The sequence below is a fragment of the Hemiscyllium ocellatum genome, chromosome 4 (assembly GCF_020745735.1).
Source record: "Hemiscyllium ocellatum isolate sHemOce1 chromosome 4, sHemOce1.pat.X.cur, whole genome shotgun sequence".
Taxonomy (NCBI): Eukaryota; Metazoa; Chordata; class Chondrichthyes; order Orectolobiformes; family Hemiscylliidae; genus Hemiscyllium; species Hemiscyllium ocellatum.
The window spans coordinates 7,831,909-7,853,927 of NC_083404.1; the positions used below are offsets into that span (position 1 = coordinate 7,831,909).

Consider the following 22,019-nt stretch of genomic DNA (forward strand, 5'->3'; position numbering starts at 1 on the left):
AACAAACGGATCAGCCGTGATCTTATTGAATGAAAGAATAGGCTCGAGAGGCCAAATATCCTCCCTCTGTTCCTGATTTGTACATTGGCAATGCATGGGAACACTCACACAATGCTGATTCCTTTAGTGATCACTGTCCATTATCAGTGACAATGGTTATCACCATTTGCTAAGGCATTATGGCATTTGGAGCTGGCAAAACGTTTTACATTTCTTTCTCAAATTGTTCCCTCAAATGTCAAAACCCTCCTCTTTAAGGAGGATACCAATATTAGGGAAACTGGTGACCTACTGCAGAGGAAATGCAATACATCAGGAATTGGCAGGTTAGTTTAAAACTTCAGTCATGTATATTAGCACTTTGGGCATTGCGATGAAGGTTGGTTGGCATGAATTATGCCCCTTCAATTTATGTAGGGTTTTACTACTACTGCAGATATCATAAAAATCCTTACAAGTGTAGAAGCTCATTCGGCCCATCAAATTCACACTACAAAGGACATCTCACCCAGACCCATCCCCACCTACCCTATCCCAGTGACCCTACATTTCCCATAGCTAATCCACCTCGCCTGCACATTTTTAAACTGTGGGAGGATACCCACGCAGATACGGGGAGAAAGTGTAAACTCCACACAGACAGTTACCCGAGGGTGGAATCGAACATGGGACCTTGGTGCTGTGAGGTAGCAGTGCTAACCACTGAGCCACCATGTCACCCTGAGCCATTAAGGCTTTTTTGTGGCAGGAGGGATGTTATCAAACTGGCAAGAGTACATAAATGATTTTCAAAGATATTAGCAAGACTGGAGAGTTTGAGTCACATGGAGAGGCTGGATAGGCTGGGGCTATTTTCCTTGAAGTGTGGGAGGCTGAGGGGTGACATAGAGATTTATAAAATCGTGAGGGGCATAGATAGGGTGAACAGCCGAGGTCTTTTCCCTAGGGTCAGGGAGTCTGAAACCAGAGGGCATAGGTTTTAAGGTAAGAAGGGAGAGATTTAAATGGGACCCAAGGGGCAGCTTTCTCATGCAGAGAGTGGTGCATATCTGGAACGAGTTGCCAGAGGAAGTGGTAGAGGGTTGGTACAATTCCGACATTTAAAAGGCATCTGGACAGGAAAATGAATAGGAAGGGTTCAGAGGGCTGGGGGCCAAATGTAGGCATTTGGGACCAGTTCAGTTTAGGAAACCTGCTCAGCATGGACACGTTGGGCCGAAGGGTCTGATTCCATGCTGTCTGGCTCTATGACTTGAGAAGTTTTGAATTTGCTGGGATTCTGTAATAGTAGTAGGTTATAAAGCTGACTGTAGAGGTTCTCTTGGGTCTCTCAGATTTGTTCACATGACTGTCAGAATACTGTAGTAAAGATTGATGTGGATCGAGGAAGTGAAAATCTCCAGAAAATGTATTCTTTTGTCAGATAAGTGGAAAAGTCAGTTGATGTAACAGAATACTACTCCAGCTTACATGCAGCAACTTCCTGAAGAATGTTGAAAACTGAAGGATGTTGACTTCATTTTTGCCCAGGTTTGAAGCTTGGTGTGGAGCAAGATACGTGGTTGATGATCTCTGAGAAAGGAGAAAAGCTCTACCATATGCTGTGTAAAGAGGAAAATGTTATCAAGGACAGAAAACGGAAACTCAGCACATTTCCAAAATGTTTCTTGGGCAGGTAGGTTGTCAGGTTCACCATTAATTAACATAATGGCATTTACTTTGTTCTAATGTTTCAGACAATTGTCCCCTTTCCCTTCTCTTCTAAAATTCTTAAATCTATTACGGAGATAAAGTTCTTATGGCATTTAGTGTCCTTGGTGCTTCAACCTTTATATTGTTACCTGAGACGTGACTGTGGGTGTTGGCAAATGATTCAGTCATAGTTGGTGCCATAGGTGAGGTTAAACCTAACTCTAACTCCTAACTCAAAATCCATGGCTTGATTGGTAGAAGGATTAACGGTTACAGAGAGAAGGCAGGAGAATGGGTAGGGAACCATATCCTCTAGGATCGAGTGGTGGAGCAGACCCGATGGACAGTATTGTCTAATTTTACTCCTATATCTTCTAATCTAATGGCGTTATGAGAATCCTCTATAATGGGGATCGCTATTAAGGGACAGGATATATGCAATCTTTTCCCTTTACTGAACAGTGGGGCGGATTTTGGAGGATAACACTACTCTGGTTAAGGTTAGTTAAATGATTAACGAACATGTGGGCGGCACGGTGGCACAGCAGTTAGCACTGCTGCCTCACAGCGCCAGAGACCCGGGTTCAATTCCTGCCTCAGGCAACTGACTGTGTGGAGTTTGCATATTCTCCCTGTGTCTGCGTTAGTTTCCTCTGGTTTCCTCCCATAGTCCAAAGATGTGCAGGTTAGGTGAATTGGCCATGCTAAATTGCCCATCGTGTGAGGCGAAGGGGTAAATGTAGGGGAATGGGTGTGGATTTGTTGGGCCGAAGGACCTATTTCCACACTGTAGGTAATCTAAAACAAAAAGGTATTGACTTATTTGTGGTCATGCTACATGCTGGAATCAATAATGTGGTTTCTGTATGAAGGTTCAGGGATCCAGATGGAGTGATTATTCCAGTATTATTGAGTAACATTCTTGATGCTTTATGCATAACACACCTGAAATACCACAGGGATAAAGGATAGGATGGTGTATGTCGTATAGGTAAAGAATCTCTGTTCTGAATAGATGTTTTATCTCTGGAGCACAGCTTAAGCAGTCCATGTGCATCATGGAAAACTCCTTACTGTAAACCTTGCTGTACAGATAACCAGTCTCTCCATATTGAGGTGTGCTGAGAATATCAGACAATAAATCTACCTCCTGGCTTTATGTACAGTAATACATTGCTGACACTATTGTATCATCTAGATTAGAGTGGTGCTGGAAAAGCACAGCGGGTCAGGCAGCATCCGAGGAACAGGAAAATCGATGTTTCAGGCAAAAGCCCTTCATCAGGAATAGAGGCAGGGAGCCTGCAGGGTGGAGAGATAAATGAGAGGGGGGTGGGGGGTGGGGGTGGGGAGAAAGTAGCAAAGAGTACAATAGGTGAATGGGGGTGGGGATGGAGGTGATAGGTCAGAGAGGAGGGTGGGGGAAGGTAGCAAAGAATACAATTGGTAAATTGGGGAGTGGGGGTGTGTGGTTTCCAGCATCTGCAGTCCTCGCTTTTACCCACAGAAACCCCAAAATGAAAATGTAGAACTGGAATATTTCTCATAAGAACAATTCGTTGGTTGAGATGAAATTGAGATTCGGGAACCATAGTACTATTTAATTTGTTTTGACCCAAACCAGAAATCATTTGTTCAAAATATTTTTACGTGGTTCTATTGAGAGTGGTGTTGTTCAGCTAACACAGAGCAGTGATTGGAATTTTTATGAACATAATATATGTGATGATGCTGTGGCTTTAAGAGATTATCTTGTCCTTTTGTTTGAAGAGAGGTTGTAAGGCAAAGATGCTGAGCAGTCTAAACAGAACCAATAGAGTAACCAGGTTGTGAGGCCTTGGATTTTTTGTTTAAAGTTGAAACAGTAGAAGCAGCCTGGATGGGTGTGGCCAGCTCTCACAGAGTAGGGTTTCTAGTCTTTAGTTTTTTCGCTTTAAAATTCAGCAGTTGTTGTTGTGGCCTTGAAGAAGTGGAAGCAATTTTTCCATCTGTCAACAACAGCCAAACGTTGGAAGTTCTCTTCCTGGGCTACTAGATTGCATGTGAGTCAAAATCCTTTTCTTCTGAATTTGCCTTTTTGCCAAAGGATATGTTTATGGGATGTTACAGTATTGGGACAGTTAATTAATAATAGGCACTGTATCTGTTATTTTCTTAAGTTTTCTAGTAAAGTTATTCTAAATTCCTATTTCTTTGGTTGTATTTTAATGACAATGTTTAAATAAATTGTGTTTGCTCAACGTGGAGTGGTTTGACCGGTCAGATTGTATCTGGGACACGGCACTTTACATTTGCCTTAAAAATAAGAAAAAGTTAGGGTCAAGGCTACTTTCTTAAAATATTTTGAGCAGGTCTGGTCTGGTCCATAACAATTTGAAATGCTCTTTCTGGGGAAAAAAAAATTCTGGTGGAAATTGTGTTCTTTCAAGTGCTGGAAGGCATTGATAGTATGGAGGGAAACAGGTTTGTGAACATCACCTGCAATGAAAACCTGGCATGAAAAGTAACAAACCATTACCATAAATAAATAATTAAAGCAGATTACTTTGATAACAGGCAGATATGTAAGGTATACTTTAACTTAAGATTGACACACATCTGTTTTTGAAGAGATCAGGACAAAAGCTTAGCAAAGTGTTTGAAGCTAACTGATATATAGGACATGGACATTAGGTTTCTGTTTCAACTTCACCAGTTGTTCTTCCAAACCCTTTTCCTGGACCAGGTTTATAAAGCAGGCTAGGATCGTTGTCACGGGGACAGAGTGTATTGTTGTTAATGTTTGATTTGGGGGTTTGGCACCACAGTTACAGGTAATCAGCCATTGGTAAGACCTTGACCAATAGTTTATTCAGTTCATTCAGAAGCAGCAGTTTAAATTTAATAGGGTAGTTATATTGGACAGCAAAAGTAAATGACCCCTGACAATTCAGGATGGCTGAGAGGATGAACAGGCAGTTGGTACAGAGTATGTAGATCTTGTAAAGACATGAACACTTCACTTAGTCTTCCCTTAATTTCCCCCGGTCCGTCTTTGGTCTGAAGGAGAAAGCAGTCTGATGAGTGCAGTCCTTGACCAGGACTGCCTCTGTTTCTGAGCACATGTTGGTAAGTCTCAATTTTGAGGCTGGCAATCTATACCATTTCAATCATTTGTTAGAATCCTTCCACCTGGTGAAGGTGGGGCAACTCTTCAAAGCAGATAACAGTTGTCCCTTTGCTCGTTCTCACTTGCTGGCTAGTTTTCATTCTGGCTGGGAAAGGGACTTTGAATTTCCTGAACACTGCTCTGACAATGGAATATACATAATGCCAGAAAAATGCACAGTTACATGAGGTCTCATGCTGTACAGGAAACATGAGAAAGGGATCCCAATGTCCAACATTAATGACTCCTGTTGCAGTGCAGGTAAAGAGGAAGAAGGAGCCTGAAGATTTTAAGTTTGATTGTTTTTAGCTTGGAACTGTACCAGCTGTCTGCATCTAAGTACCCTCTTCCTAGATCTCCTTGGACTCGGGGGAATATAAACCCTGCCGTTAGTATTTAAATGCAGAGGACATATCTGCCAATGAAATTCCCTTTTGGTATGACATGACAAAATATTTGAATATGTTGGATTGGAACTAGGTGCCCGTGGTCGAGTAGTGAATGAAAATCCAGACTCTCTCACAATATTGAACAAAGCACTAATGTCCTCATTTATTACAGGGTAAGTTTGCAATTTCCACTGTTGTCAGACTTTAAGCATTTGCAATCATGACTCCTGTAACAATTAATCACAGTTATGGTGAATTTGGAGTAATGGAAATTCTGACAGGTTACAATGTCTAATGGGAGAGATTGCAGAGTGACTGTTTTTAAAGTAATTTACTTTTGATTTAAATCACCTTCCTTTCTTTTACTGCTTTGACACTTCAGTGAATTTGTTGCTTGGTTGCTGGAAATTAAAGAGATCAGTAAACCGGAGGAAGGAGTACATCTCGGTCAGGCATTGCTGGAGAATGGAATCATCCATCATGGTGAGTGACTGTGGGGTTATTCTGACTGAATGTATAGAAGGACATAGAATCATAGAGATGTACAGCATGGAAACAGACCCTTTGGTCCAACTCGTCCATGCTGACCAGATATCCTAAATTAATCTAGTCCCATTTGCCAGCATTTGGTTCATATCCCTCTAAACCCTATTCATATACCCACCCAGATGTCTTTTAAATGTTGTAATTGTTCCAGCCTCCACCACTTCCTCTGGCAGTTCATTCTATGCTCGCACCACCCTCTGTGTGAAATATTTGCCCCTTTGGTCCCTTTTAAATCTTTCGCCTCTCATCTTAAACCTATGTCCTCTAGTTTTGGACTCCCTTGCCCTGGGAAAAAGAGCTTGTCTATTTATCCTATCCATGCCCCTCATGATTTTATAAAACTCTGTAAGATCACCCCTCAACCTCCACCACTCCAGGAAAACATGAAATAAATTACACGTGATACACTACGTGAAGTTCCACTGTTGACTATAATCTCAGTTAGTCTGAAGGAGTTAATTTAACAACTGTAGCATCAGGGAAAAAAAACCAAAAAGCTTTCAAATTCCTATCCTTAACTGTTTGATTATTTACAGCTGAGTGCTTGTCTGGATTTACCTTTGAGTTGGAAAATTGGAACCCAACTGCTTCTGTTCAAATTTCCCTCTAGTGCTGTAATATTATCTTGCTCTTTTTGAATGCGCAGATGTTTCTACTGTCCCCAAAGATTGGATTTTTCTTCAATTTAACATCCATTTGGAATGGTTCTGAGCCATTAAACTGAGTGAAATGGGACGGCAATTGAGGCCACTTGAAATCCATCCCTAGAGAGGAAACTGGCTTGTTCATTGGAAAATGCAGCAGTGCCCTTTAGCTCAGTTATCAGAGATATTGCTGCAAGTGAATGGGTGCTGTCAAAACTCTCTTTCCCACTCAACGCCTGTTGCGTCTTCCTGAAATTATTAGTGGTGGTATAAACTCATGGATGGTATTGTTAAGATAGATTCATCACTAAGCAGATTGTATTAATTACTACAGCCAAAAGGCTTAGTACGATTGTTATGTGTTTAATTTTAGTTGTTACACCGCAAGAATAGTCTTTGTTGACTAGAAAGGTGGATTTCCCAACAGAAACGCTTTGATTCCTCAGTTATAGTGTAGAATGCAGAGGGAGGCAGAATTATTTCTTGTGGATGCACAAGGGTATTGAATTGACTCCTGCTCCACTGAGTGGGCACCTTCTTCAATAACTGAGTGTCATAGAAATCCACTTTATTGTAGTATTGCTTCTTTAAACACTTCCATTATCTTCACCAGTAATCACTTTGCTCAGGATAATTACCAGACCAAGGGCCAGCCACATGGGAAGGTTGTGAAAATGATTTTATACGACATTGTACTGACCTACAATGAGATTCAGAGAGTAAAAGGGGGAATAGTGTTCTTCATCTGAAGTATGAGGCTAAACGAGCTGACGACTTGGGTTTCGTGGCCTGGTTTTCAATAGTTTGGGTGTAGGAGCATTAATTAAATGTGGAGGTGGTGGAGAGGATATTGCCTAGAGAAAATGATGTACAAATGCAAAGAAACTACATTTACGATGCACTGCAGAGGGTTCCTTATATTCCACAGTAAACTGTGCTGACGGCAACAGTCTGTCGCTCTTGATGTTAGGAAGAGTTTCCCCAAACATCAGTGCTTTCTGAATTGACAACGAACAGTGCAACACACCTACTTTTCCCCGAATCTGTAGCACCTCATCACTTGCAGGCGGGGCTGTTGGAGGTTGGTGCAAGATCCCCCATTCTCTTCAGGAACTGACAATCAACCTGCGTTCAGGTTCTCTCCATTGCTTGAACAAAACCTTTTGACAACTTAAGAGATATGCTGCTGGAAACTGGTTTCCTCACACTGAGTCCTTTCAGGTGCCTCAGGGTCCAGAGAAAGTTTTCTAAGCCAACCATCCCTGAACCTCATTTCATTTTGTGAACACGTATAGGAATAATAAGTTGAGAGCTAGAGCAATTAAGTTCACTGGGTCATAGAAGTAATTATTTATTTTTATTCATTTGTGGGATGCGGGTATCACTGGCTGGGCCCAGCATTTATTGCCCATCCCGCGTTGCCCATTCAGAAGGTAGGGGTGAACAGCCTAATTGAACAATGTTAAAAATCACACAACACCAGGTTATAGTTCAACAGGTTTATTTCGAAGTAAGCTTTCAGAGTGCCGCTCCTTTATCGGGTAGCTACCTGGACTATAACCTGGTGTCGTGTGATTTTTATCTTTGTCCATCCCAGTCCAATACGAGCACCTCCACAGCATGGCTTCTTGAACAATTGCAGTCCACCTGCTGTGGGTTGACCCTCGATATCCTGAGTGAGGAAATTCCAGGATTTTGACCCAGCAACAGTAAAGGAATGGCGATATATTTCCAAGTCAGGGTGGTGAGTGGCTTGGAGTGGAACTTGCAGGGGGTGGAATTCCTCTGTATCTGCTGCCCTTGACCTTCTAGATGGAAGTGGTCGTGGATTTGGACAGTGCTGTCTGAGGATCTTTGGTGAACTTCTAAACTGCATCTTGTAGATAGCACATACTGCTGCTACTGAACATTATTAATGAATGAAAACAAAATACTGCAGGTATTGGAAATCTGAAACAAACACTGAGAATGCTGGAGAAACTCAGCAGGGTTGACAGCATCTGAGGGGGGAGAAAGAGAGAGAGAGAGTTAACGTTTCAAGTCTGATGTGACTGTTCCTCAGAGTATCTCTTCAGTCAGACTGGACTCCAAATGCTAACTCTCTCTCTCTCTACCGATTATTACTAAATGCTGCTTATAGCCACCTTTACATAATATTTTATAATGCAAAGTAATCACAGCTTGACTACTTCAAGTTTAGAGTTCATTTCTGCTGAATCTTGATGCATTTTTGGTCATGAATGATTACAATGGGATGGTAGATCATCTAAAGAAAGTTAAGTAATGGAGGACTTTATGTAAAGGAAGCAGGCAGGTGTTGAGTGACTTTATTCAGTATGATAGGTCTTAGTCAACGTGAGCACTGAATCATCAATTAGCCCCTATCTCTGGCTGTTGGCTGTCTAGTTTCCAGGACACAGGTACAGGTGAATGTTAAGAGTTTGTGAATCCATTCAGTATTCTAACAGCGGTAGGGTAGAAACTGTTGCAAAACCGACTGGTACGTGTGTTTAGGCTTTTATCATTGAACCAAGGTACATGATGGTTCTGGACTCAGAACATTAGCTTGCTCTCTCTCCATGGATGCTGCCTGACCCACTGTGATCCCCAGCATTTATTGTTTTCAGTACAGACCCTAGCATCTGCAGTAATTTGTTCCTATAAGGTACTTGAGTTTGTTGACTGCCTCCATCCTGATGTTTCCAATCTTGATTTTTCCAATGCCCTTTAGAGGCAGACCATTGCTACTTGCCTGTCTTATGTTCAGTGCAATAAATTTATTTTTGATTAAACCTGACATAGATTCTAGCTGTATGTGTGTAGTGTTGGTACATACTGGTGATTCTAAATGTTGCAAGCTACGATGATGTTTCTGCTTCATATTTCTGCTAATTCCTCTTGCCATCCCCCCCCACACACACACACACACACACACCCCCCATCATCATCTTCTCACTCTCAGCATTAAACAACATGGCCAGTGGATTGAGTGCAAGAGTCAGGATGTCATGTTGCAGCTTTTAAGACTTTACTTAGGCCACACTTGAGTATTGTGTTCAATTCTGGTTGCCACAATACAGGAAGGGTGTGGAGGTTTTGGCAAGGGGGCAGAAGAGGTTTACCAGAATGCTGCCTGGATTAGAGAGTGTAAGCTCCAAGGAGAGTTTAGAAAAACTCAGGTTGTTTTCCCTGGAGTGACAGAGCTTGAGGGGAGAGAAATCTATAAAGTTATGAAGTGCATAGGTAGGGTTAAAGTTCAGAATCACACAACAACAAGTTATAGTCCAACAGGTTTATTTGGAAGCACTAACTTTTGGAGCACTGCCCCTTTATAAAGTAGCTGATAAAGGAGCAGTACTCTGAAAGCTAGTGCTTCCAAATAAATCTGTTGCAGGAGAATGTGGTGTTGTGGGATTTTTAACTCTGTCCACCCCAGTCCAACACTGGCACCTCCACACCTAGGTCTGATAGTCAGAATCTTACACCTAGAGTTGTAATGTCGAAAGTAGGGGGCATGCATTTAAGGTGAAAGGGGGAAAGTTCAAGGGAGGTGTGAGGAGCAAGTTTTTTAGACAGAGAGTGTAGAAGTGTGGAGATACAAAAGTGAGGTGTACGGGACTTCTGTACAAGCACGTGAATAAACAAGGAATGGAGGGATATGGACCAAGGGCCAGGCACAAGGGATTAGTTTCATTTGGCATCATGTCCGACACAACATTGTAGGCTGAAGGGCCTGTTCCTCTGCTGTACTGTTCTATGTTCTGTGTTATACATTTTCTTCCAATTTATGAAATTTCTTGACTTCTGCAGGAGCTATATGCACAGCGATTAACGATTGAATTAAATTAGGAATAGATTCGATAACCGACACAGCACCCAGGTGATCGCTGCATGATATTTACCAGAGTTGAGATGTTAACTGGGTTCATTTTAATGTTTAAACTGGCAACAGTGATCAAATTATACCTTCCCTTTGTCTAAATGTAGTTGGTATTCAAACTTTATTAATGTGCAGATTAATCTGGTAGAAATTGTGATGGCAATAAAATTAGCCTGGATTATATCTACATTAATTTCAAAAAGTAATATTCATCATGAATTGCTCTGCTTTTGTTGGACTGTTTAAACTTGTTGAAAGTATTTAAGAATACTTCAGCTGTTTTGAACAGTGTTCTTGTTACCTGTATGGCTGCTTGTTTTTGACTAATGTACTTTGGTATTCAGTAACAGACAAACACCAGTTTAAACCTGATCATATGCTGTACAGATTTCGATATGACGATGGAACGTACCATCCAAGAAGTCAAATTCAAGACATTATCTCCAAGGTAATACCTTATAAGGAAACTACCGAGACTGTTTTCGTGCATTTTATACAGGTCAGAAGCAGGAGGAGTTGAAGTTAAAGTAGAATTTATTTGTGGCATCTCGTAAGGTGAATATTAGTTTTTGGAAATGACTTCGCAATAACGTATTGGTGGCTCAGTGGTTAGCACTGTTGCCTCACAGAGCCAGGTTCCTGGGTTCAATTCCAGCCTTGGGTGACTGTGTGGATTTGCATGTTCTCCCTGTGTCTGTGTGGGTTTCCTCTGTGTGCTCTGGTTTCTTCCCACAGTCCGAAGATGTGCAGGTTAAATGGATTGGCCATTCTAAATTGGCCTGTAATGTGCAGGCTAGGTGGGTTTACCCTATAGGAATAAGGTAGTGATGTGAGTCTGGGTGAGACGCCCTTTAGAGAGTTGGTGTGGACATGTTGGGCCAGATGTCCTGTTTCCATGCTGTAGGAGTTCTGTGGAACAATCCAATTATACAACTCTGGGCATAATGAAGAGCTAGTGCTCACATTTTGTTTAAGTTTCTGATTACCCATTCGGCTGTGCTTTACTGGCGGATGTACTGGGTTAATCAGTGACTGATGGATAGATTGGACAGAAACCTGAGTGTTTCAGAACAGCTTTAGTCATGGGCAGGATTTGATCATTCCACTTGCAATAGATATGTGATTATTGAAAGAGAATGTGAAAGGAAAGAAAACTAGATGTTACAGGAATTCATCTCCACACACCGTTTTTTCCTCTCTGGGTCTTGTATCTTGTTGTGACCAGGATGATGAGATTCAAGTCTGCTCCATCTGCTGGTTCTAATGGCACTCTATTGAATAATTTAGCTCGTTTTAACTGACTTTCTTTGCTGTGGCATGGGTGGGCACAAAGTAACCCATAATTTGACAATAAAATGGAAATTGGCAGGAACAAAATCACGCTAATTAAAATGGACATCAAATCAGATTAATAATGAATGTTGTTTTGGAAGTGGGATTGTATGTTGTTTGAACAGGATGCATCTCTTATGATGTGTGAAATACAAGTTCTTGCTGGTCCTTCAGCTGATGGTGTGTAACCTCGGGCCAAATAAGTCAATAGATAATGCTGTGGACATTCCTGCAAGGTGCAAGGGCTTCCTAGCAGTCCAAGTTGAAAGATTATTCCCATTGGTTTTCACATTGATTTGGAAAAGACTCCATGAGGGAATGTTCCATTACTTATTCAGAAGTCACATGACACCAGGTTAGCGTCCAACAGATATATTTAAAATTACACAGAACATAGAACATTACAGTGCAGTACAGGTCCTTCAGCGCTTGATGTTGCACCGACCTGTGAAATTAATCTGATGCCCATCTAACCTACACCGTGCCATTATGGACTGACTGTGTGGAGTTTGCACATTCTCCCCGTGTCTGCATGGGTTTCCTCCGGGTGCTCTGATTCCTGATATACCTATAGAAGACCTTGGCTTTTAGAGTAATAGAGTCATAGAGATGTACAGAATGGAAACAGACCCTTCGGTCCAACCCGTCCATGCAGACCATATATCCCAACCCAATCTAGTCCCACCTGCCAGTACTCGGCCCATATCCCTCCAAATCCTTCCTATTCATATACCCATCCAAATGCCTCTTAAATATTACCATTATACTCGTCTCCATCACTTCCTCTGGCAGCTCATTCCATACACGTACCACCCTCTGTGTGAAAAAGTTGCCCCTTAGGTCTCTTTTATATCTTTCCCCTCTCACCCTAAACCTATGCCTTCTAGTCCTGGACTCCCGACCTCAGGGAAAAGACTTTGCCTATTTACCCCATCCATGTGCCTCATAATTTTGTAAACTTCTATAAGGTCACCTCTGGCAACTTCTCATTTCCTCTCCTGGGTCTTCTTAGCCCTCTCTTTAGATCTTTTCTGGCTCACGTACAACTCTCAAACCTGCCAACTGAGCCTTCATGCCTCATCCTCACTTAAGCCTTCTTCTTCCTCCTCCTGACAAAAGCTTCAACTTCTTTAGTAAACCATGGCTCCCTCTCTCGACAACTACCTCCCTGCCTGATAAGTATATACTTATCAAGGACCTGCAGTAGCTGTTCCTTGAATAAGCTCCACATTTCAAGTGTGTCCATCCCCTGCAGTTTCCTTCCCAATCCTATGCAACCTAAATCTTGCCTAATCGCATCATAATTGCCTTTCCCCCATTATACCCCTTTCCCTGTGATATATACGTATTCCTGCCCATTGCTATTGTAAACGTAACCGAATTATGGTCACTATTGCCACAGTGCTCACCTACCTCCAAATCTAACACCTGGCCAGGTTCATTACCCAGTACCAAATCCGATATGGCATCTCCCCTTGTTGGCCAGTCTATACACTGTGTCAGAAAATCCTCCTGCACACATTGAACAAAAATTGACCCATTTAAACTACTTGAACTATACTATTCCCAATCAATACTGGAGAAGTTAAAGACCCCCATAACAACTATCCTGTTACTCTCGCTCATATTGAGAATCATCTTTACTATCCTTTCTTTCACATCTCTGGAACAATTTGGAAAACTGCCAACAGGGTGACCTCTCCTTTCCTGTTTCTAACCTCAGCCCAAACTACCTCAGTGGATGAGTCTTCACATATTATCTGAGCTGCTGTAATACTCCCTTGATTAATAATGTGCGCCCCCCCCCACCACCGTCTTTTACCACCATCTCTGTTCCTGCTGAAGCATCTAAATCCCGAATCTGCAAAGACCATTCCTATCCCTCCTCTTGCCATGTCTCTGAAATGGTTTTTCAGCGCACTGGCCAAGGAGCAGTGCTCCAAAAGCTTGTGATTTTAAATAAACCTCTTAGACTATAATCTGGTATCGTGTGACTTCTGACTTTTTTCATCTCAGTCCAACACTGGTACCTCCACATCGCTGCTGCTTACTGCTAGGCAATAACTGTCTGTTTTATGTACCTGCATCTTCTCATCACTATTAAAAAGGATTTAAAAGGTTGCAAATTTATTTTGAAGATATTCCTTTGAAATGCATGCATTACCTGTTAGAAAATCTTGCGGTTTCCCCTACCTCAAACATGATACGGGATTTAAAATTAACTTTTGATTTAAGAATAAACTTACTGCCAAGTAATTACCTTCAGCATCTGCAAGCTGTAAGATTCATTTTCTAATATAACTCTAATAGAATGTTTGCTTTGTTTATTTACATCATAAATGCTTTCATGTAAGCTTATTTGTTTACATTTTGAGCAAAATTGTAAATATCATCAAAAATAGATTAGTTAACCATTTTTCCAATGACATTATTTATAATGCCCAAGGGAAACCTATGTGGTTATAATATAAATACATTGCTGATAGAAGAAATAATTCAAAGTTTGGGAGAAGATTTGTAGCTCGGGTGCTCGTGTGGTTCTGTTCGCCGAGCTTGGAATTTGTGTTGCAAATGTTTCGTCCCCTGTCTAGGTGACATCCTCAGTGTTTGGGAGCCTCCTGTGAAGCGCTTCTGTGATGTTTCCTCCGGCATTTATAGTGGTTTGTCTCTGCCACTTCCGGTTGTCAGTTCCAGCTGTCCGCTGCAGTGGCCGGTATATTGGGTCCAGGTCGATGTGTTTCACACCGGACCCAATATACTGGCCTGCTGTGCTTTGACCAGCAACACATTTTCAGCTATGATCTCCAGCATCTGCAGACCTCATTTTTTACTCAAAAACAGCAAATTCAATAAACTTTCGCTTTGTCATTTCAGCTCCTTTAGTTTTGATTACTAATTGGAACCAATTGTAAGCATTGCGTATTTTTTCTTACTAAAATCAGTAGATCAAATATTAATTTATTGCACATAACCCCTTAGCTTTCCTCATTAAATACCAATCTAGCTAGTGATGGCAATATCTCATGTTCAACTTTAAAAAATTCTCCAGGAATTTTACATTTGCAGGGGACAAGTCTCACAACGTTTTACTGTTGTGAAAATTCTGGATGGTCTCAAGCTTTTCAGATTTTTCAAGCTAAAATATTCTAGAATAGATTTGGTAATTTTATCACATTATTTGTAGGCACCATCAATGTACTTTTGCTGCAGTTTTAACCTTCTCATTTTTATTTTGTGCTTGTAAACCTAATTTTTGGAACGAGACGGCATAAATGCAAAATTAATTATCATCAAGCAGAATTATTGAGGGCAGCTTTTTTTCCACACTGAGTACAGTCTATACGAGATTGCAGGACCCTCAGTGCTCATTTGAAAGCAGGACTTTGGGTGGCTCTGAAACACAAACATAAATTGATTGCGAAACTCAACAGGTTTGGCCACATCTGTGGAAGGAAATCAGAGTTAATGTTTTGAGTCTGGTGATTTGGTATGTCAAGTTGGTTGGCTCAGTTGGCTGGAAGGCTGGTCTGCAATGCAAAATGATACCAACAGTGTGGGTTGAATGCCTGTACTGATCATTAAGGTTTCACTTTCTCAACCTCTCCCCTCATCAGTGGTATGGTGACCTTCAGGTTAAATTGACCTCCAGTTGTGTGTATGTCTGCTCTCTCTGATGAGAGAGTAAGCCCATGGTGACTTTAATGCCTAATCAGTACCTTTAAGAAGGATTGGATTAGAATCTGATTGCAATTGTCTGTCTAGGATAGCCAAATAAATGCCAAAAAATACAGCTGAAGCACAATATTATCAGTGAAATACAGAACTGAATAATTTAAGGATTAATATCCTGGACCTTCATTCAGTTCAGGAATGTCACCGAGCAGTTAGGTATCTTCTAACATGATTGGTGAATGGAATCCATAAAACTGCTTGCCAAAATTGAGGTTAACAAATCAGTCTACCCCGAACTACAAGGGAACTTGAAGCTAGGCAAGTCACTTCTGTTTAGAGCAGGGAGGCGTCTGCAGCCCAGGGAAGGGGCAGTTTTGGAGGCATTGCAAGGGGCAACAAAGTGGAAGGGTCTAGTGTCATTGATACAACCAAGTCACCGCTCGAAGGATTTCTCTACCACCAGCCCCAGCCCTCCTGCTCTTCAATCAATTTTCTATATAAAATGGCACGGTGGCTCAGTGGTTAGCACTGCTGCCTCACAGCGCCAGGGATCTGGGTTCAATCCCACCTTCGGGTGATTGTGTGGATATTTACACATTCTCGCTGTGTCTGCGTGGGTTTCCTCCGGGTGCTCCAGTTTCCTCCCACAGTCCAAAAATGTGCAGGCTGGGTGAATTGGCCATGCTAAAGTACCCATAGTATCAGACTGGGTGGATTGGCTATGGATGTGGGTCTGGGTAGGATGGTCACTGAGGACTTGATGGGCTGAATGGCCAGCTCCCACCATGTAGGGATTCTAAATAGCTTGCCAACTCCCACCTACTTGCACACACCAGATGCATTATAATGCAAACAGATTTGGAGATGCCGGTAGTGTACAAAGTTAAAAATCACACAGCACCAGGTTATGTCCTACAGGTTTATTTGGAGGCACTAGCTTTCGAGGTGTTGCCTCTTCATTATGTGTTTGTGGAATTTGACCATACAACACAATTTATAGCAAAAGGGTTACAGTGTTATGGAGTTGTAATAATATATTAAACAAATTTATTTCAAAATCACACAACACCAAGTTATAGTTCTTCAACAAATTTAGATTCAGTCTTTCACCTTTTAGAATGGGATATGGTGGTTTAGGTTCTTTGATATGTAAATCCCAGAATTACATTCTCAAGTTGGTGTCAGCTTATCTAATAATAGATGTCATCTCAGCTCAGACAATGCATTAAATGTGTGAAGGTGAGGTCTGTACCAATGTCAAGTCAATTCTATTCCTAAAATGGGGCTTAAAGAATCTTACATGGATTTATGCAGTTTTTGAGCAAAATAAAATGTAATTCTGCAAATACAAATTCACATGTGTGCACATGTAGGAGAGACAGAGTGGGTGTGTGTATGTGAGTGTGTGTGTGTCGGTGTGAGTGCTTGTGACAGAGTGTGTGTGTGTAAGCTTGGTCAAGTATATGTGTGAGTGCGATAAGCCTGTGAGAGGGTGCGTGCGGGGTTTGGGGGGGTGGGGGTCATGTCTTCCTCATACTGCATGAAACCCTCAGCTGTCTTATTTAGTCATTAATGAGGTCTGGTTGGCACTGACAAACTGGCATTTAATATCAAACCCTACTTGCCTTTGAGAAAGTGATGGTGAGCCTTCTGTGTGTACCACAGCAGACCATATGGGAAATACACTGCCAGAATGTTGCCAGGTACTGAGTTTCTGGGTTTTGACCCACAAATAATGGAACAACAATAGAAGTCCCAGGAAGAATGACTTATGACTTAGAAAGACATATGTACTTCAGTCTATTTACAAGCTACCTGTCATTGAGAGGGCTGGCTGTCCAATTCTCAGCAGGTTTCACCTCTGGCTGCAGGGCAGTTTTTTTCAGGTGCACCAGCAGTTGATTGATCTTTGTCATCAATTAGGGGTGGGTGGTCACTAATATGACAGTACTGTGCCTTTAAGAGAGATGTGTCCTGTGCTGATTCTCATGTCGTGCCAAAAATCACATAACACCAGGCATGTGTCTGACATGCTTATTTGACATCTTATTTGATTTGATTAATTCATTGATTTATTGTTTTATTGATTTATTTATTGGTGGATTATTGGCTGATTTAGTTATTTATGTATTTATTTGATTGATTTCAAATAAACCTGTTGGATTATAACCCGGTGTCGGATGATTTATGACTTTGTCCACCCCAGTCACCAGCACTTCTGAGAGGTACTGCAACAGTGGTGATGGGTTTACCCCACACAGGCAGCTGGTAAACAGCTGAGAGTTTTCCCTGGGTCTTTTTGTTTTTAAATCAGGCAACAAAAGCTTGAGAGGGTGGGTTCGTGGCTCACACAGAGCCAGGAAGGGTTTTAGTTTTGCTTTCAGTGAGTAAGAAGGCTCCTGCTGCTGCTGCTGAGCTATCGACTTAAGCTCTCTGCTGTACCTTAGGCAGACTGTTTCTTTTCAGTTAAAAGGGTAAAAAGTGAGGTCTGCAGATGCTGGAGATCACAGTTGAAAATGTGTTGCTGGTTAAAGCACAGCAGGTTAGGCAGCATCTAAGGAATAGGAAATTCGACGTTTCACAGTCTACAATGACAGAGGAAAGTAAGGAGTAGGATTGAAAAAAGCACTGCCTGCTCTTTAGAATGGCTAAGTGACATGTGGTGTTTTGCTAACAGAAGGATTAATGTTTTTTGTTTCGTTCAACAGGGTGTGAGGCTTTACTGCCGGCTCCATAGTCTCTTTACTCCTGTGATTAAGTAAGTAAAATAAAAACATTATTTTAATTGACAGTGTTAACTTGATGTGCGTAATAAGCAAGGTTGTTGGAGAAGGTGCAGAGGAGATTTACCAGCCAACTACCTGGGCTACAGAGTTTTACTTAGGAAGAGAGATTGCCTAGACTGGAATTGCTTTCCTTTGTGCAGAGGAGGGACATCATTGAAGGTAGATGGAAAGAAACCAATGCATATAAGGCTATGAGCCAAGTGCTGAAAAATAAAATTGCAATAGTCATGTGGTTACTTTGGTCAGTACAGACTCGATAGGCTGAAGGGCCTTTTTCTGTGCACGAGACCTCTGTGATTCTAATGGAACCTGCGCGAGTTGATACACAATATAATTCTCACTTATATACTGCCTTCATTATAACTAGTTCCTGTATCTTTTCCTAGTTGAATTTTTAAAAATTAACATGAATAGTAAGTTGGATTTTGTTTTTATCCAGGTTAGCTTTGTAGTTCAAACCACATTCAACTTTTGCACATATATCTATCTGGAATTCTGTGAACATAAAGGCTGATTTTTGCAGTCATTGAACATAAATATATTCGAAGGGGAATCTCAATCTAAAACCTAATAAGTGCAGAACATTCCCATTACATAGAAATAGTAGATGTTTTAAACAATGTAAGAAGTCGTGGTGAACTAATTCTTCAGAAAACTGACATATTGAACCACTTACTTCACTTTGGAGGGCGAGATTTTTGCCTTCCCTCATGCTGCCCTGCTACTTACAATAATCAATGAAATTTTAACATTGAATCAATCACCTGGATGTGTGGAAAGTCAGTTGAGAGAAGTAGTGAGCTCTGATTCCAGCATGGTAATTAAGAAAATGAACTCAATAACTCTGTAACTAATGGACATGCTCCAGAAATGTGTTCTCCATTGAGACTGGATTGCCTTTAAGCTGTAACTGGTCATGATGTCTCCAACAATCACCATTTAAGAAATATCCCATATTTCTTCAAAAATCAACAACCTCATACTTATCCCCACATAATATTTTATTCACCATGTTTTTTCCCTGTCACTCAGCTTGTCCAACTTTGCTTGAACTCTCTTTTCTCGTTCTCCCTTTTCTCGTCCTCCCAACACAACTTAATAATGTTACATTTGGTGTCCATATCAAAAACATTGGTACCGATTGTGAATAACTGATGCACGAGCACTGCTCCTTGTGTTGAGTGTGGAGTCACAATCTTCCAATCCAAGAATGATCCATTTATTCCTACTCTGCTTTCTTTTATTTGACTAAGCCTCGATCTGTGATCCTCATAGAGGCCTAATGCACAGACCTTTGGCATCTGTTCTAGTCAAAAACACCTGACCATTCGAACACCAATTTCCAGCACTTGGCCCATATCCTTGTAAGCCTGGGCATTGTGAGTAAAAATTAAATACTTCTTACTTATCTGTTCTACTTAACTCTGTGATCTGCCTGTATTGCTCGCAAGACAAAGCTTTTCTCTGTGTACACGTGACAATAAATTCAATTCAATTCAATTCAATTCAATTCTTTATTGTTCTGAAGGTTTCTGCTTCTACCACCCTTCCAGGCAGTGCGCTGCCGATCCCCATCACTCTCTGAGTGAAAACGTTTCTCCTCACATCATCTTTTAACTTCTGCCTCTTACCTTAAAGCTGTCATTGATCCCTCCAAGGGGAAAGGTTCCTTATTGTTTATCTACACCCCTCATAGTTTTATACATCTCAGTCACGTCCCATCAACATTCTCTGCTCGAAGGAAAGCAACCCATGTCTTTCCGATCTCACTGAAAGTCTCCAAACCAGACAGTCAATCTCCTCTGCTCCAGTGCTATCACACCCCTCCTAGACTTCAGATCTGCACACTGAGCTCTCGCTGTGGCCTAACCAATCTGTTGTACCATTCCAGCATCACTTCCCTGCTCGTAAACTCTATGCTTTGATGAATAAAGGCAAGTGTTCCATATGTCACCTTCACCACTTTATCTACCTGTCCTGATGCTAGAAGGGACCAGAGTGCAAACATATCAAATTCCCTCTGACCATCAGGCTTCCCAAAGTCCCATAATTCATCATGTGTTCCCTTGTCAAATGCATCACCTCAAACATCTCCAGATTGAATTCCATTTGCCACTGATCAGCTCATCTCACCAGCCTGTCTATGTATTCCTGTAATCCTATGCTATCCTCCTCAATATTTACCACCACCATCCCCCCAATTTTCCTATCAAGTGTGAACTTACTGATCAATTGTCCTACATTGAAGCCTAATTCACTTCTATAATCCATCAACAGCAAGGACCCTCTGAAAGACCCCCCTGGTCGCAGACTTCCAGTTGGAAACATACATCCCTTGATCATCACCCTCTGCTTCCTGTCACTTAGCCAATAGCGGATCCAATTTACCAGCTTTCCTTGGATCCATGAGCTCTCATTTTAGCTGTCAGCCTCCCTTTCGGGACCTTATCAAAAGCCTTGCTGAGGTCCAAGTAGAAGATGTCAAAAACATTGCCCTCATCTATGTACCTGGTCACTTCTTCAGAAAATTTAATCAAATTAGTAAGATATGATCTCTCCTTAACAAAACCATGCAGAATGTTCTTGATTAATCCCTGCCTCAGCTTAATTCTGTCCCTCAGAATTGGTTCCAATAGTTTCCCCACCACCAAGGCTAGACTGACTGGCCTATGGTTTCCTGGTTCACCCCTTGCTTCCTTCTTGAACAATAGGGAGGCAATGGCTTTGTGGTATTATTGCTAGACTATTAATCCAGAGACTCAGCTAATTTTCTGGGGACCTGGGGGTGAATCCTGCCATGGCTATAGACTTCTTTGTGCCAAATTATATTGTATTTGCCGATATATTCTATTTTGCTCAAAAAATGCACAAACGGTAGGCAGTCAACAGAGACAGTCAATCCATATAATATTTTGTAAATTCCACTTTGGAAATAGAACCAGTCTGACTCTTAAATGCAGTCAACACGGCTTTGTGAGGGGCAGGTCATGCCTCACAAACCTTATCGAGTTCTTTGAGGATGTGACTAGAAACGTTGATGAAGGTCGAGCTGTGGATGTGGTGCATATGGACTTCAGCAAGGCATTCGATAAGGTTCCCCATGGTAGGCTCATTCAGAAGGTCAGGAGGAATGGGATACAGGGGAACTTAGCTGTCTGGATACAGAATTGGCTGGTCAACAGAAGACAGCGAGTGGTAGAAGAAGGAAAATATTCTGCCTGGAAGTCTGTGGTGAGTGGTGTTCCACAGGGCTCTGTCCTTGGGCCTCTACTGTTTGTAATTTTTATTCATGACTTGGATGAGGGGATTGAAGGATGATCAGCAAGTGTGCAGACGACACAAAGGTTGGAGGTGTCATTGACAGTATAGAGGGCTGTTGTAGGCTGCAGCAGGACATTGACAGGATGCAGAGATGGGCTGAGAGGTGGCAGATGGAGTTCAACCTGGACAAATGTGAGGTGATGCATTTTGAAAGGTCGAATTTGAAAGCTGAGTACAGGATTAAGGATAGGATTCTTGGCAGTGTGGAGGAACAGAGGGATCTTGGTGTGCAGGTACATAGATCCCTTAAAATGGCCACCCAAGTGGACAGGGTTGTTAAGAAAGCATATGGTGTTTTGGCTTTCATTAACAGGGGGATTGAGTTTAAGAGCCGTGAGATCTTGTTGCAGCTCTATAAAACCGCACTTGGAATACTGCGTCCAGTTCTGGTTGCTCTGTTATAGGAAAGATGTGGATGCTTTGGAGAGGGTTCAGAGGAGGTTTACCAGGTTGCTGCCTGGACTGGAGGGCTTATCTTATGAAGAGAGGTTGACTGAGCTTGGACTTTTTTCATTGGAGAAAAGGAGGAGGAGAGGGGATCTAATTGAGGTATACAAGATAATGAGAGGCATAGATAGAGTCCTTAGCCAGAGACTATTTCCCAGGGCA

At 41.7% G+C, this 22,019-nt stretch overlaps 1 protein-coding gene across 1 annotated transcript in view; it reads left to right on the forward strand.

Moving 5' to 3' along the window:
* Positions 1–22,019, forward strand: part of prex2 (phosphatidylinositol-3,4,5-trisphosphate-dependent Rac exchange factor 2) — a 358,894-nt gene that overhangs the window by 107,325 nt on the left and 229,550 nt on the right. The window contains exons 10-13 of the mRNA XM_060824113.1: positions 1,531–1,675; positions 5,612–5,712; positions 10,644–10,747; positions 18,012–18,061. Coding sequence (XP_060680096.1) covers positions 1,531–1,675; positions 5,612–5,712; positions 10,644–10,747; positions 18,012–18,061 — 400 coding nt within the window. The remainder of the gene's footprint in view (positions 1–1,530; positions 1,676–5,611; positions 5,713–10,643; positions 10,748–18,011; positions 18,062–22,019) is intronic.